Here is a 15,919-nt window from a genome sequence, read left to right as displayed (position 1 = left end):
TGTGTGTGTGTGTGTTTTCACCATCTCTGGCTTTGCATCAAGTCACTCCAGAATGATGACATCTGTTGTGACTACACATCTGTCCTCCCTGGAGTATCAGAATGTACCAATTATACAAACCATATATGACCTACATACATATACACTTTTGTCAATTAGCATTTTGTTCCTGAGACTGGATTTATTGTATTCAAACACCATCTGAAGTTGCAGCTACTTCAGATATTCCATGTAAACAAATATATTTGTTATATGCTGATGATGGAATGGTGTGTAACTAAGTTAAAAGTATTTTCTTTAAACTGGTTCCAACTTGATACCTGAGTTTTGATACTGATACAAATATATAATAATACTTTTTCAAATGTACCTCACATTTATTGAATATAATCATGTTTTTCTACAAAATAAAATGTTCTATTTAAAACGGCACTCCAGTAATTTAGCATCGCACTTCCTTAAATAAAGTAAGAAATCCTGACTTTTAGTATGGGTCAAGGTCCAAAAATCATGTCTCAAATGAAGATATTTTGATAACGGAGTAAGTGAACAAGAATCATCTGACCAAGCATACAAAACCAGCTCACAGTATTTGACAGTTTTCACGACTCAAACGTGGACACAGTTTGCTGGTAGTCAAAAACTATTAAAGTTCGATACCCAGCCCTTTTGGTTGTAGCAAATATGTTAAAATTTTGTTAGAAGATATAGGTTTTAGCTGAGGGAAACAGACAGAGACTCTCCCGCAGCATTGGAAAGTCGAATCCAGGCCTTCTTTCCGGTTCATCAGCATTTGAATGTTTCTTCTCATCTGTGAAGCCAGCATGGGTTTAACTAAGGCCAGCATCTCGCGCCCTTGCTAGCAAGAACACACACACTCGCTCACACACAATTATGTTAGTCTGGCAACCTTGTGAGGGGAATGGACACTTAATAAAGCCACATCCTGGCCACCATGAAAACCAAGGAGTTCTACTGAGCAGCACAAAGAAGAAACTGGCAACCCAGTGACATGAGAACCATGAGCTCATGAGCTAGTGCTGCCATATACTCAGCGGGTGCCAAATCTTCTAACCTTGGCCTTGAGACACTGAAAATGCACAAAGTTTGATCAGTCAACCTTGTGCTATTCAGCAAGAGCTTGTCATTTGTGTGAAACGATGAGGTGGTGGGAGGCGTTTTTTGTTATCTACACAGTGTGTTTGGTGTCTGATAGCAACATGTCTAAAGACCTGACAGAAAACCAAATGATGATTTGGCAAGTACACTATAAATCTCAAGACAAGAATGTGGACACACATTGAAAAGAAGAGGAGACAGAGCCAAAAGAGGACAGTGGAAGTACTTTTATGTAATATTTTTTTGTTGCATGGACTTTTCCTTAAACTAATTCGTCCTGCTGTGCTTCAGATCAACTTCATATTAGTTTTTTGTTCTTTTACAGCAGTCCAAGTATATTGTGGTGCTGCAGAGGAATATTAAGATAAATGCCCCCAAGAAAAATGAAAAAAAACAACCTCATCTGCTCGTTGTAACTGCATTCATCACAGCATATTTTCAGCATTTTCCTCATATTTACTGTGTTGTATTTTTCGCTTTTAAAGTGTTTTCTTGAAAACATTGTAGCTTTTGAGTCATCATGAACAACAACAACAACAACAACAACAACAACAACAACAACTCTATTGCCGTTATACAGATAGGTCACTAAGGTCAGACTTGGCTGTAGTGCAGCACCCTAGAGGCGGATTTGTATTCAGTGTTTTGCTCAATTGTGCCTCAGCATTGTGGGTGTTGGCTATTAGAAGGCTCGATTCTGAGCTGTCCCAGTATAATGCATTTCCAACCACCTGTTTTTATGCTAATTGTCAATTTGCGCATAAAAAAGTGGGAAAGCAGGAAAGTAGAAGTATCAGAAAAAATGTTTTATATGGTTGAATGAGGAGGTTTATTTTTTAAAGTGCAACAGAAACAGAAATAATTCATGACGTATATGAAGCATGTGAATTAAAGGTTGCTTCCACTGAGGAGACAAAAGCATTTGAGCTTTGTGCCTCAAGATAATACATGAAATAAACACAAATTCCATATTGCCATCACATTTTCTACATAGTTCTCCTCGTGGATGTACTAAGGATAACTGGATAACGCGTTGGAACCCTGCGTTATTTTGTCGAAGCCCTTTGTGTTAGCACCCCTCTGTGTCGCTGGATTGGCTCCATTCAAATGAATAAGAAGGCTGTGTTGTATCATGCAGGGTTCTTGATATAATCCTCCTCCACCCAAATGCATAGCCGACTAGCCACTTTTGAATAGTTGGGTTAGACTCTCTCAGAGATTTCTTAATTTAATTGCTCACTCCTAACTCTCTCTGTCACTCTTAACATTGTTGGGATAGAGTCTATAAGCATCACGATGAATGACTAAAAATACTGTCCTATATGGAAGACTTGCTGTCAAACCCAAATCAAAGCTAAAGCAGAAATAAACAAGTACAACACATGCTCTTCTTCTTTGCGAGATGCAGGCTGTGTTTTATTTTGTCCTCTCCTCCCTCTGTCTCTCACACTCTCCCCTTGTCTTCCTTTCTTTCCATTAGTCTTTCTCTGTGTTCATAAGCAGCCCACGCAGCAGCCCTGCTTGTTGACTTTATTGTGTGAAATTACAGAGAAAGGGCCGACATGACTCCACACTCACATGTGCCCTGAAAGCTTGTGAATTGAATTCCTTTCAAGGAGAGAGAGGGACGGAGAAGCGTCACAGAAAGAAGAAAGAGACAAAAAGAGAAGAATTAAGGCAAGGAGAAAAAGATAGGGGCAGAGAGTATGAGTGAGAAGTGAGAGAGAATCATTTACAGCTACAGCTGACAACTGGAAAATGAGCGGAGGCAATATGTAATCTCCTCTGATGTAGTTTCACATCCCAACGCCGCCTCCTGTATCAGTGGCAGCAGAGGCTACAGTAGTGAGGAGGCGCGTTGCTATGGAGTGGGAAGATTTGCAGAGAGTGAGCACCATTACAAATCTGGTTGGAGAGAGGATAGGCGAGGGGGATAATGAAGATCTAAAGGGAGGGGAGAAATGGGGGAAGGCGGGAGAGAGAGGGAGGTCGCAGGGCAGGAGGACGATAAGTGAGGAGAGAGGCTGAAGGAGAGATGAGAAAGAGAGAAAGCAATAAAGCAAATGCAACAAGGGCAGAGGTGAGGGACAGAGAGGTGCAGAAAAGAGGCGGGATGACAACAACAGAATGAAGGAGAAGAAAAATGTGCATAAGTCAAGGCGGGTCATAGACACAGAATGATACAATCTGGTAAAGTGTTTTATTTTAATCACCTCCATTATGGCTTCAGCTCCATTTAAAGTAAAAAAAACCAACAGTCTGAAAGGTAATGAGTGAGGGACAGTTTTTACTGTCCATGTGCTTTTTGCACATCTCCCCAGAAGAAAGCAGGTATTTCTCTTTGTCATGTATTAGTCATAAAATCAGTCATATGATCCTTTTGAGTAGCATTTTACCCTCAGCTTGGGGCCAGAAATAGGAAGGATAAATTGCAATCTTCAGAGGAAGAAGAGAGCCATTTTCGTCACGTGACAGACATTACAACATTGTCGAGTGGAGCAGGAGTGCAATCTTGGTGTTGCTTCACTTCCCTCTGAGCTAAGTAGAGGAACATAACATGTGTCCTGTTTTTGGTGAACTGAACTGAAGACAGTATTCAGCATTCAGTCATTATATTATTAAACTGTGGAGGCCCCCTACTGGTGACTAATGGGAACACATTGATTTAGATGAAAACAGACAACAGTGGCTTCTTAAGAAGACTTCTTGAATGCATTTGTTTTTAAAAATGTATGTGGAACAATTTCCATGAATTTCACACAATATAGGCATGATGGCCAAGTGGAAGTGTTGTTGTCGTAATCTAAAGATCATGGGTTCAATCACCATCTGTGCCTTTAAAATTTCTACCTGCTTAGGAAGACTGAAACACCTGGATGAAGTCATGTGCATTGAAATGTTAGATTGTAAACCAAAAAGTTACATTTGTTGCACCAAAATGTAAAAAAACATTGATGTACTTGATATGTACAAATATCTAAAACTAATAAACGATCTGATTGGATTCATTATTTACTCGCTACAGTCATTTTCTAGTTCCACACTAATTATTATAATAGGGACACAGGGCTGTGTCACCATATACACATTAATAACTGCTGGAACAGTTAACATATTCATAAAGCTAAAAAAAAGTATGTCTGTAACAATAACGGATCAAAACAGAGTAACTGAACAAAAACAACAATAACAGCCTAAACTGTCTTTCTGTGATATATCACAGTGTTAGAGACAGTAGTAAAATGAATATATGTTTAAATCTAGCTTTCATTCACAGTTAAGAACAGAGGCAGCTTCCAGGACAGTGTTACATTACATGTATTTGTCTGAAGCAACTTCTCACACACATACACTGAGATTCACACTTAAGGATACTTTGACATGCCAGGAATTGAACTACCATCTCTGTGATTTACAGGCATCAAACTGTAGCTGCTCGAATAAGAAAACAAATGTGACGCTCAACAATACATTTCGCAGATGCTTTTGCTTGTTTTCTTTAAGGAATCAAGCCAACAACCCTACCACTAATGGATGTGACACAACTTCCCCAGTATCTTACAATATTAGTTTCCAGTTTCCTCTAAGTGTGTTTGGGAGCAGCAACTGCACGTCAGATTTGCCGTTTTTTCTCTGCTGTGATGGATAAACACAACTCAGCAAGCATCATGTCACAATGTTAAAGCCCTCAGACTTTATTTGATTCAAAGCTGTTTCTTTAGCCTCATGTTATTGTCAAATTGTGTGAAAACAAGATGGTGTATCATTGTCTGTTTTTAGAATTGAACTTTATCTAGCTCATCTCCCTACTGTTCCCACTGAGTTACAGTATATAACAACCAGCATGCACAGAGTCCTGTAGGCAATAACAAGTGGGCTGTCAAAGTGAGTCATCTCTGATTTGTAGATAACGTAAAGGAATTTAAGTGGTTGCCAAGGCTACTGACATGTTATCAGGATTTTAAATTTTAAATGTCCGCTATATGTGAGCAGGGAAACAGTGACAGATAACCATCTGTAGATGAACCAGTGAGAGGATTTCCTTCAGCCTACAGTGTGAATAACTAAGAGTAAATGGCCTGCTTGGAAAGTGAAAACGGACTCATTCAGGTTTAAGCAACACATGAGATAAGAGGAAATCAACCTTATCTGGATCCTGCAAGAAATAAAGTGGGATGAAAACCATGAAAACAAAATATGGAACAATACCATTATTGAACATTACTGTTTCCTGTTAGCTGGTCTTATCAAAGTAAGTTGTAACTGTAGCTTCTTTCAACTTCCTCTTTCAGTCAAGCTACTATTTTAGCCTCAATTTGAAATACCTGATGAAAGCGTACACCACTGTTATGTCTATTAATAGTTTGGTCTAAAACTTTGGTCTGCTGTGCAGGCAGAGCAGTTCATATACGTAAATGCTTAAGTGTTTATATTTATCAATAAATATATGTCCAAGGCCTCTGCTCTGCAGCAGCAGCTGGTAAAACCCTAGGACCTCTTCTCTCTAATGAATAAGTAGTGAGACAAACAGCAATGGGCAAAGCCATTCAAAGACTTCCCTTGAGGACATAAATCAATAACCTTCAACCTCAGTGCTTCCTCTGTGAAGCGATGCTGCTGCAGCCGTCAGATCACGAAGGGCTGGATGGGAGCATGTTTTCTACCAGAGAAACAACTGCAAGAGAATCAATGATATGGAGATGATATGCAGGAAAGGGCCACAGGCTACATTCAAACCTAGGACTCAGCCTTGGCACATGGGGCATGAGCTCTACCAGGTGAGCTACCAGGAGGGCCCCGAACATCTCTGGTTTTGGGTTTTGCCCTGTTAAGTATTTAAAACTAAAGTGCCTCAGTTTGAATTAAGTTTCACAAAAATATTGAGGGAAATATCATTTCTATACAAAGCTCAACGTTTTCCCCATTAGTACATTATTACTCTCCTCCTTCATGTGTGGCCGTAGTCTGCTGGTGGTTATCAGAACCCACCTCTGAGAGTGTAATAGGTTTCACTATATGCAATAAAAAACAACAACGTGCTCTCTTAAAAGCATCAGCATTACAAGTCTTAACCACTCGGTAGATCAATGGCCCCTCCACATTGTCCCACCTGCCCCTCGGGTTCAAACAACCTAATGTTGAGCGCACACTCACACATACACATTCTAGACAAACAACCAAACAACCAAAGTTTAATGCTGTGTCAAGAAAGAACGCTTTGTATTGATTCCCAGAGTGCAGAGAAACACATTTTCTGCCTCAGTCTTCTTATCTCAACTTCAACAATATCCACATAAAAGAGTGCTGACAGGATGTGGGATGAGGACAAAACTGAAGTTTACTCATTCACATTTGTCAGTCAGCAAAAATCGTGTAGTTTTAAAGAACATTACAGCTTGTAAGCAACACCAGATCCAAATAATACTCTACTAGACCCACCTGGCATGGCCACATGAGTGCTGTAATCCATTCTCCTTACAATCTGATCCTACACAATCAACACAGATGCTATTTCAATTAAACATTCACCGATCAAATAGACTGCAGTGTCAACTGACCACCATCTCTGTATATGAGCCACCAGATTGTATGATAAATATTTCCAAGTTAACATGTAAGTGAGTTTTAATCATTGTGTGTTTCAGTCACACTTGTACTACAACCAGATGTGAACCTGGACATTTTAACATGTTTATTTTTTGGCATTTTGCTTTAGATAGAGATAGTAGAGAGTGACAGGACAGGCTGAGAGAGAGAGAGAATGAGAGGGGGGGGTAACAGGACCCGGGCCTAGATTCAAACCCAGGTCGCTGCAGTAAGGACTCAGTCTTCATATGTGGCGAGCTAATGCTCAACCCAGAGATTTTTAACATTTTAAATTCCACATGGAGACACTTATTTCATGCTACCTGATAAAATTGTCACTAACCAGGTGTGATGTATGGTTTGCAAAATTGAGGTTGGTCTAGGGATGTGTCCAGATTTTATGATTAATGCATACAGCTATTAGAGTTTATATCAGGAAACTGCATACAGCCTAGTGTATAATTTTACTCCAAAACTGAGGGATTTCTCAACTGAATATCACACTCAGCATCAATCTTATCTGATACCTAGTCCACTGTGGGGGATGTATGTGGCACCTGATTCCTGGTAAAAGAGATAGAACCGCTCACTGAGTCACAAAACCTGCAGGATTTTACAGGTTTGCCTGCTTAAAATCATCAAGCACTATTAGAAATAATTGATAACAGTCTCCATTATCCACAGCATGAATTACATAAGGATTTTCTCAGAGCAGCAGCAACACACAGTCTGTAGGAGTCACTAACGACACTTCACTTGACAAGACAGATGACTTCACTGGGAGCTTCTCAGGTTCACAGCAGCACTTAGGCAATTAGAAGGAGACCCAGACGACAGGAGTTTTAAAAAGAAACAAAATATGAGGACAGATAAACATCCAAACTCGAGTTATTCAATGCATCGTAGTAATTAAGTTAGTCAGAAATGAACAGACAATGAGCATACAACCACCAATCCTCTCAGCCAATCCACACACACTTACGGTTGAACTCCCTGCGGCAGACATGAGGCCTCCAGGGTCGGTTTCGCATCCAGTTCAGGCGTCGAGGCAGCTCCATGATGCCAAGCTGGTGCCAGTGTGTAATGGCCACTCACCCATCAAGAGCGGCACCCAGGTTGTTCTGCCCATCCCCAAGACGGATACTCCCTCCAGATCATTAGTAGATGCCAACTAGCACCTTAGCAGCCTGGACCTTTATAAAGCCAATGTTTCACTTTGTCTGCAGCCTGTCCTGCACTCTCTGGGAGAGAGCTGTTACAGTAGCTGCTGTGGTGCTCGGCTACATTTCCCCTTCGCTGCTTTATCTTTTATGCATGAGTCAGTGGAACCCAACTCCCTCTGTCCCGGGCAGGGAAGGAGGTAGGCCTCTCCCCATGAACGAGCTCCTAGCTGTGGGCAGCATCTGAAGCGAAGAGTGCACACCTTGCTGAAATGTGATGCCTCTGCATCGAGCGCCCCCCGACAGACAGGAGGTGGGACTTGGTCAGATACCTGAGGAGGCTGGAAGGAGGACGGTCAGACAAATACACAAAGACATGCTCAGTTTCTGTGCGTACATGTGTGTACATACAGACAGCATTTGGTCTATAAATCTATGAATATTGGAGCTGAGTCAGAACAAACAAGTATAAATGTAAAATCTACATCGTACAGATTATTCACGACTGGATTTCTCCTCTCTGGGATAGTTAATGTTCACTGCAACCCCAACGTTAACATGTTCTCCTGCATGTGGCGTGTATATTACATACAAGATATCCACTCCTCCTACTGCAATACTGCAAGAATCTGCTATTCTTTCACTGGATAAGTTATCAGAAAATGTTTTGTGGATGAAGAGAATAGGGATTCATACCATACAGATAAAGTCTCTACACAATCTAATCTTATGGAGATTTTGTATTGCATTCATCTGCTTCTATACAGGTATAATCTGGTTTTAAGGGGTAAATGTATAAATCAATCTAATAATCTTTCATCACAAAATAGTCCAATCTGGTTAGCTACATAAGAGATGTTTTCTATAAAATGTCAGAAAATAAAGTATAAAATACCCATCAAAATGTCCATCAAACTTTCTACAAATCCTCACATTTACAAAGCTGAAACAAGTGAATGTTAAATATTTTTATTTGGAAAATTACTCAAAGATTAATTATCAAAATAGTTCCAGATCAATCTTCAGTCAATAGATCAATTGTTTCAGCTCTAATTTATACCCCTATAACTATACCCCTTTTTGTCCTGTACAAAGAAACCAATTCTATTAATCTTCAAATTAGAATAAATTTAACAGACGTTTGGTCAGCAGCTTCAATGCAGTTTATAGCAACCCATTTACAAAATGTACCCAGAGCTATATCACGGGTAACAGATCAATAAGTTGCAGTTTGACAGGATTTTATAAAGTGTTACAAGATTATGACCTCTAGTGGCTGTGTGCTGCCCATTGCTACTAAAGGTTGGACGGGTCTATATTTCCAGTTGAGGTAGAGGACACAGTCAAAGTTACTGAGACGCACAGTCTGTTTTGCTTTTATTCAAATAAAACAACACATTCCTGCCTCAGTCTGAGCAAACAAGACACGAAAAGTATATCCTGCCATTTGGTTTGTCCAAAATATGATAAATAAAAACAGTCAACAATTCTACACATACACAAAACACAACCCAACCCAACCAGAACGCCCAAATTGGTACCTGATGAAATACATCAAATATAACATTCAAGTTTCTGAGTCTATAATAAGTCATGTAACATGACAGAATATGAAAAATACATTGTAAATATTATGTGTTTACTGCAGATAGATGTTGATTTTCCTTTCAACACACACACACACACAAAACTGACTAGTATAAATGATGACTTTGACCCCAGAGAAAGCAACATTCAACAAATATGTGTGCTTCAGTTGGCTGGTGTTGTGGAAGTGCTTTTATCAGCATGGTTCAATCTAAGGCCTGAATATTTCCAACTGACAGTTAACTACAACATCTGAAGCTGATTCATTTTTAAATTATTATTTTTTTTTTTTCAAACTGAGCACCCAAAGAACAGTTTGGCAAACCCTACAGCAGCGTGTCAGAATGATTGTGCTCAAGACACCGTACACAAAAGCAACGTTACAATATCAAAAATAGACACGGCCTTTGGCAGACCACACTCACAGAAGGCACGTACAGTTCATAAAGACCACCGTACACTGCAAACACCACAGTTACTTTCTATCTGTAGTTACAGCTATAGTTCTCACTAGGAAGAAGAGACACTTTGCTACAGGCTCACTGAGCATAGAGATGGTCCAACTATTAACCTGTTGAAGACCTTTGGTTATGCACTGTGAATAAATGGTCCAATTAGTGATTATGTGATTATATATATATATATTCAAAAAGGCAACATTACATTAAATATCCCATCTGTGATACAAACTCTCAAGGTAAGAGTGGCTAAAAAAAGAAAGATAAATATCAGCAACTACATGTGCACATCAGCATGGTTGATCCTGAGGTTTGTATCTATAAAGACCCCGTTCTGAAGGTACTTCAAACAATCAAGTTTTTAAAAACTTTTCAGTTACACTCCTCACACCAGTTTGTGTTTGGAAATGGCAAAAAAAAAAAAAGAGAGAACAAGGTAACAAGAGGACAGTAACTGCATAAACACACAAGTTGCAGATGGACTCTTGAATGACACTTGGGAGACAAACTACAGCTCGTCTCTGGAAGTTAAGATTAGCTACCACTAGGAGGCAACAGAAATCAAATATAGCCCTGAAGATACATTTAAATGATTTGGCCTAAAGATAACATTTCAAATGCATGTGAACAGTGACAGATTTATGATCATATTCATAGTAGGATCAGCACTTATAAAATGAAACCACTTAAAGTCAACTGACACAAGAAGTAACAGCACTTGTAAATAATCTCTTCCCTATTCATAACTAGCTAATTACTACAAACCCTCTACACCCGCCCAGTTGGCCCTTCACTTCAGTAATAGGTCATAATAAAGCTTTTCCATAACAAAAAAGGTAGCTGTAAAACAAAACAGAACATGCAAGATGTGCAAATTTGCAGCAGTTTACAGAGGTCTGTTAACAAGTCCAAGAACAATGTTATTGGACATTTTCTGGCTGCCATACAATTGATGTATAAACTCTAGCTAAAAAACTCTAACTATAACTATAATTGTGACATACACACTGGCAAATAACCTGCCTGACGTTGATGCAAATCCATCAAACCTTTAAACACAAGCAGTGGAAGGGTCTTTAAGTCTGCACCTTTTAGCATTTAAACCAGTGGCTGGGACTCACCCCATTGGGTCACCAGATAAACCTCATTGTGAGCGACAGGATTTAAAAAATATATATTTTTAAGACTTTATATTTGTGACTTACTGAGTACTATTATGATCTTAGGTCCCTTAAATGTTCAAATAGTAAGAAGAATTATTTGTTGGCTGTATTGGCCACCATACTGTGACATTTGCAACCTTGGAGGGGTCAGTAACTTCATATTTCAGTTGGGACCCACTGGTTCGAGCTTATCTTTCACACATTCACATAAGCTACAGTAGCGTGCTTAACATGTGAGACGTGAGGCAACACATGTACGACATTCGATTAACCTTTTTTCAACTCCACATATGTATTTTCTGTAACAACCTCCTGTTTGTGAATAAATCTCCGCAGGCATCTTTGCTGTGTCAGGTCCTTCTGGATCAGGTTATTTATTTTCCATTTGCTGCAGTGTCACCCTAAATCTTTCGGTCAGCTTACGTACGTGTGTGAATTGCAGTGTATGGGCACGTGTGGAGGGACAACCAACACTGCATTGTGCAATAGCATGTGAATGTGCACGAGGTTCGCCGAGTTAATCTATACAGTGCTGTTTGTTGGAGGGTTATCATGTACAAATTCTAAATCCTGCCTCTTTATTTCTATGGCACGTGTGAGAGAAAGAGTGTGTTGAGCTCATCTCTCCAGTCTCTCAATCGTTCTTCCTACAACCAAATCAAGCTATACTCCTCTAAATACTGATTGTCTGCAGCTCTTTCCTTTGTGTTCATTCTTCCTCTTCCATCCCTCCATACAGTACCACCCGAGTCCTTTGTTGCTCTATCATTCGACCTTTTCTGGATCTATATTGTCCAGGTCAATATCAGGCGAGGCCACACAACACATGCACAGTTTTTGGGTGTATAGGGAGATCCGATCTGCAGTGACAGAAAAAAAAAAAAAAAAGATTTGCACTCAAGAGATGATCTTTAAAATACAGTAAATTGTAAATTAGTTTTATAACAAACAGCCTTAAGCACTGCTGGTTTAAACATTTTAGCATAACATCAACAGTACTATGAAGAGACATTCCTCAATAGCAGCCATTTTATACTTTAACTACAGAACCCTTTACAGTACGTGGGCTCTAGTACGTTTTTAGTGAACTTTGAAACACTAATCTCAAATCACTCGTCAGCTCTTAACTACACTAAGAGGAGCTTTTGCATGGTAGCTGGTCTATATGCAACTTAAGACCGGTAAGCTACTTTCAGAAGTGATCCATAATATTATAAAACCACATTCACTCATAGGGAAATTCTACAGCCTACAGTATGTCTCAAGACATTCAATGTTTTTGTGCAGTAAGAAAAAGCATCAATCTTGCTTTGTAAGTCTGTAGCTTTTTACAATTATGTTCTACAATGCTGTTTGCGGACGACAATTTAAACCTTTAGAAAGTCAGACATGTTGGTACCCATGGGTGTCTGTATGAAGGTTGAATGGTCATGATTAATTGTGCTCCGATCAGGGTTTTCGAGGCTGATCACTAGAAGCAGTATCGGCTGATACCAATCACCGGGTCCTACACTTTCTCTCACACGCCGTCTTGCCCCAGCCCCGCCTCTTTCTGCTTCTCCCACCAAATACAGGCTGTATGTGTCTGCTTCAATCAAAGCAGTATCGAAGACTGAATAACCTTCTTGTGGAATAAAATAAATGCGTCAGCTGATCGGCTCTTCTTATCGGTGTTTAGTAGTTTGCCGATCAAACTAATTAGAGTGAATATTGGCCGATTACTATCAGTGACGATCAATCGGAGCACCCTTAGTCATGGTTTCCATGCTAAGCTAAATTTAAAACTTAAATGATTCTAGCAAAATAAAATGACTGCTGGCAAAACCACTGCTGTGACATACGGACAGCATCAGAAGCTTCTTACCAAGCACTTTTCCGAGGAAGGCCGGTCTGGAGCTGGCCGGCAGGTGGATGCAAATGTAGTAGACCGGTGCACCAGACAACGCCACAGCAATTCCCACCAGAGAGTTGATGGTGTCACTGTAGAGGGGAACCACTACCAGGAATATGCTGCACACGCAGTAGACGATTGGGAAGAATAAAGACAGCTGCGGAGAGAGGAGGATGACATGGACAAAGTAAGAAAAAAGTGCAAGTAGTAAAGAAGAATAGGGGTAGCAAAAGGTTAAAACTTCAAAACAGTTACATTAACAAATACAAATATTAGATTTAAACCATATCCCTGTTGATTTAATTGTGGCTCTAATGGCCCTTAAATTGCTCAGCCAGCAGTGCAGTCACTTTTATGGAAAGAGAATCAAATAAACAGTTATCAGATTCAAAACATCAAGGGCTTTTAAGATTAGTCATAACTAATAACTAAAGCCATTGCTGAGGGTGCTCATGTCTACAATGGAGGCACTGTGGATGGGTAAACAAACATAAATAAGGGTCCAAAATGCTTGAAAGAGAATAAAGCACCTTTTTTATCTGATCCTAGAGTAGAGATAACAGCTTTTTGTATCCATTTACTTTTTATGTTTACTGTTTATAGAGTTTTTTGTTCAGTCAAAGCATCAAATGAGGGTTGTCATGGTCAATGATATGATGAGAAATCCACTGGACTTAATGGGGTATAAAGAGATGTTATAATACAACACCTTTGGCCAAAGAGGGTCCCTGTCTACCCAACATACATCTCTGACTCGGTGAAAGCAAGGGGAAAGACACGGTTTTATTTCTTTGGGCAGAGTTGCAAGCAGGCAATGTCCTGAGAGTGCAACCCAGAGCCAGATGATTAAAATTACCTCCCAACCACAGTGTGACTTTTTAAAAATAATAATTCTGTGTTTGTATTTGATATGGTTCTTTGTGTGTGGTTGTATTCAACTAGCCAATCAGGCTGCAGCTGTACCATTCAGCAATTCAGGCTTAAGTTCTCTCGCACTTAGTCGCCAGTCTGTTTTCTTGCAGCTGTGACAGACTGATGAGGAGAACAGTATCGATATAACAGGAAAAAAATAACTACATCAATCATATACAAGTGGTTTGTAAAGGTCAAAAATAATAATACTTAAAATAATAGCCTGGTTTAAGTTCACTTAGTGAACATTTATGAAGCTTTATATGTTTACTTGTCACTGTGGTTACCCATCTCAACTAAATTTCATGTCTCAGCATGTTTCATACGACTCTGGTCTATAGAGAAACTTGTGTGTGCCTGGAAGGCCGAGTCATGCAGCATCAATCTTTTACCTTAACAGGTCGGTGCATATCCGGAAATTTGACGCGAAGGTATATTTGGCTGGCTATTGACAGGCCGATGAACAACCAGTAGTTAAAACTAAAGTAGTTGATCAACTGGAAAACGTCAGGCACAGACAGGTAGAATAGAGACATGGCACCCTGAGAAAGAGAAAACAAAAAACACAAAGAAACATTGAGTTTGGTTACATGCACGCATCAAGGACACAGGCATCCAGAGGTGATCAGAGTATCCAAATACATAGTTTAATTTAAAAACCGTGATACTAACATTGAAAAGCAGGGCAGGAATTGGAGTGAAACGCTTGATGTGGATCATGCACAGGACATTAGGTAGGTGGCCTTCTCTGGAACCAACAAAAAATAACCTGCAGGACAAGAAGAAAAAAATGGTGAAAAAGACTTTTAAATACTCTGAACAGTTCAGGCATCAATAGGATTTTGTAGGATAGTGAGGGAAATTTGCATTAAAGGAAAACTAATCAGAGTAGCTTTAGGTGTGCTTGTATCTACTGACCTGGAGGCAGCAATAATGGAGGAGTTGAGGCCTCCGTAGCAGGAAATGGCCACAGACAGAGGGATCAGCCATCGAGCCCAGCCCAGAACCTCATCTGCAAACGTCTGAGGAGACATTCAACAAAGTTCTTACTGTTCACATGAATCTAGTAGGAAGATCAGTGGCAGTCAACATTTAAACACAGAATTAGAGTGTCAGCAAATTACAATAAAAACTACTGATTACGCTATATCCTGATAATAGACATTTAAAAAATATTAGGTTTAGTAATAATGTAACTTAAAAGTGCACTGATGTGTGCCAATAATTAAATTATATTTTAATTTATTGGACTAACTTGCTAATCTCAATATGTAAACACTGTGACACGTTTCTTGCCATTTGCCTTGTGAGGTAATATTTCTGATTATAAAAGGTCAGTGCAGTTCCTAAAAAAAATTACCAACAGTTTTCTTCTGGCCACCTGTAACTTCTGCTTTTAATTTCCTAGTTACGAATGAAGCCAATAAATAAAGTCAACTCAGAGACAAAAAGAAAATTATAGCAGCTGCAGGTCTGCACATATGAGAGTGCTTCCTTTGACGGAAGATCAGAAGGAAAGAAGAACAAGAGGAACAAGAAGAACAAGAAAAACAACCGTAGCTGCAAAATCTTGTACTGCTGCACCATTTGGGGCCTCTGTGTCTTTGGCAGAGAAAAAGTTAAGGAAGCTGTGAAGTGGATTTTACTTATAATTACCTAATCTCTCTGAGGCTGTCTACGCATGATAAAGAGTCAGAGCTCGACTCGCCAAGTGGTGACTAGAAAGTCGGTGCCAAAAGGTCAACACAACGCTGATATGTCGTCATACAACTGAATTAAACAACTAAAAACTGATACACACTTACGTGCAAGTTAGAGTAATATCTAGTTAAAGCTTCTCACTCAGGATTTGTAAATAAAAAGGTGTGTTTTACATATTTTATTCAGCAATTTAATTTTGATTATTTAATTAGATATCAAAGTTTGTGTTAGGTACTTCAGGTCTCTCAGGTTGAAATGCCCCTTTAAAGAAAACACAACACCCAGAATACCTATAACTATGAAGAAAATATGCAAATCACTATAAAATCTCACTGATTGACT

At 39.4% G+C, this 15,919-nt stretch overlaps 1 protein-coding gene across 1 annotated transcript in view; it reads right to left on the bottom strand.

The window, feature by feature from the left end:
• Nucleotides 1-9,220: 9,220 nt before the first annotated feature.
• si:dkeyp-120h9.1 (uncharacterized protein LOC566469 homolog) overlaps nucleotides 9,221-15,919 on the bottom strand; it is a 7,997-nt gene continuing 1,298 nt past the window's right edge. The window contains exons 3-7 of the mRNA XM_035682032.1: nucleotides 14,795-14,898; nucleotides 14,549-14,645; nucleotides 14,269-14,418; nucleotides 12,938-13,121; nucleotides 9,221-11,933 (exon numbers count right to left, since the gene is read on the bottom strand). Of these exons, the coding sequence (XP_035537925.1) occupies nucleotides 11,839-11,933; nucleotides 12,938-13,121; nucleotides 14,269-14,418; nucleotides 14,549-14,645; nucleotides 14,795-14,898 (630 nt within the window). The 3' untranslated portion in view covers nucleotides 9,221-11,838. The remainder of the gene's footprint in view (nucleotides 11,934-12,937; nucleotides 13,122-14,268; nucleotides 14,419-14,548; nucleotides 14,646-14,794; nucleotides 14,899-15,919) is intronic.

The sequence above is a fragment of the Morone saxatilis genome, unplaced genomic scaffold (assembly GCF_004916995.1).
Source record: "Morone saxatilis isolate NCDOM2014 unplaced genomic scaffold, NCSU_SB_2.0 Contig9, whole genome shotgun sequence".
In the NCBI taxonomy this organism is placed as follows: Eukaryota; Metazoa; Chordata; class Actinopteri; family Moronidae; genus Morone; species Morone saxatilis.
This window is presented reverse-complemented; position numbering and strand designations above follow the sequence as displayed.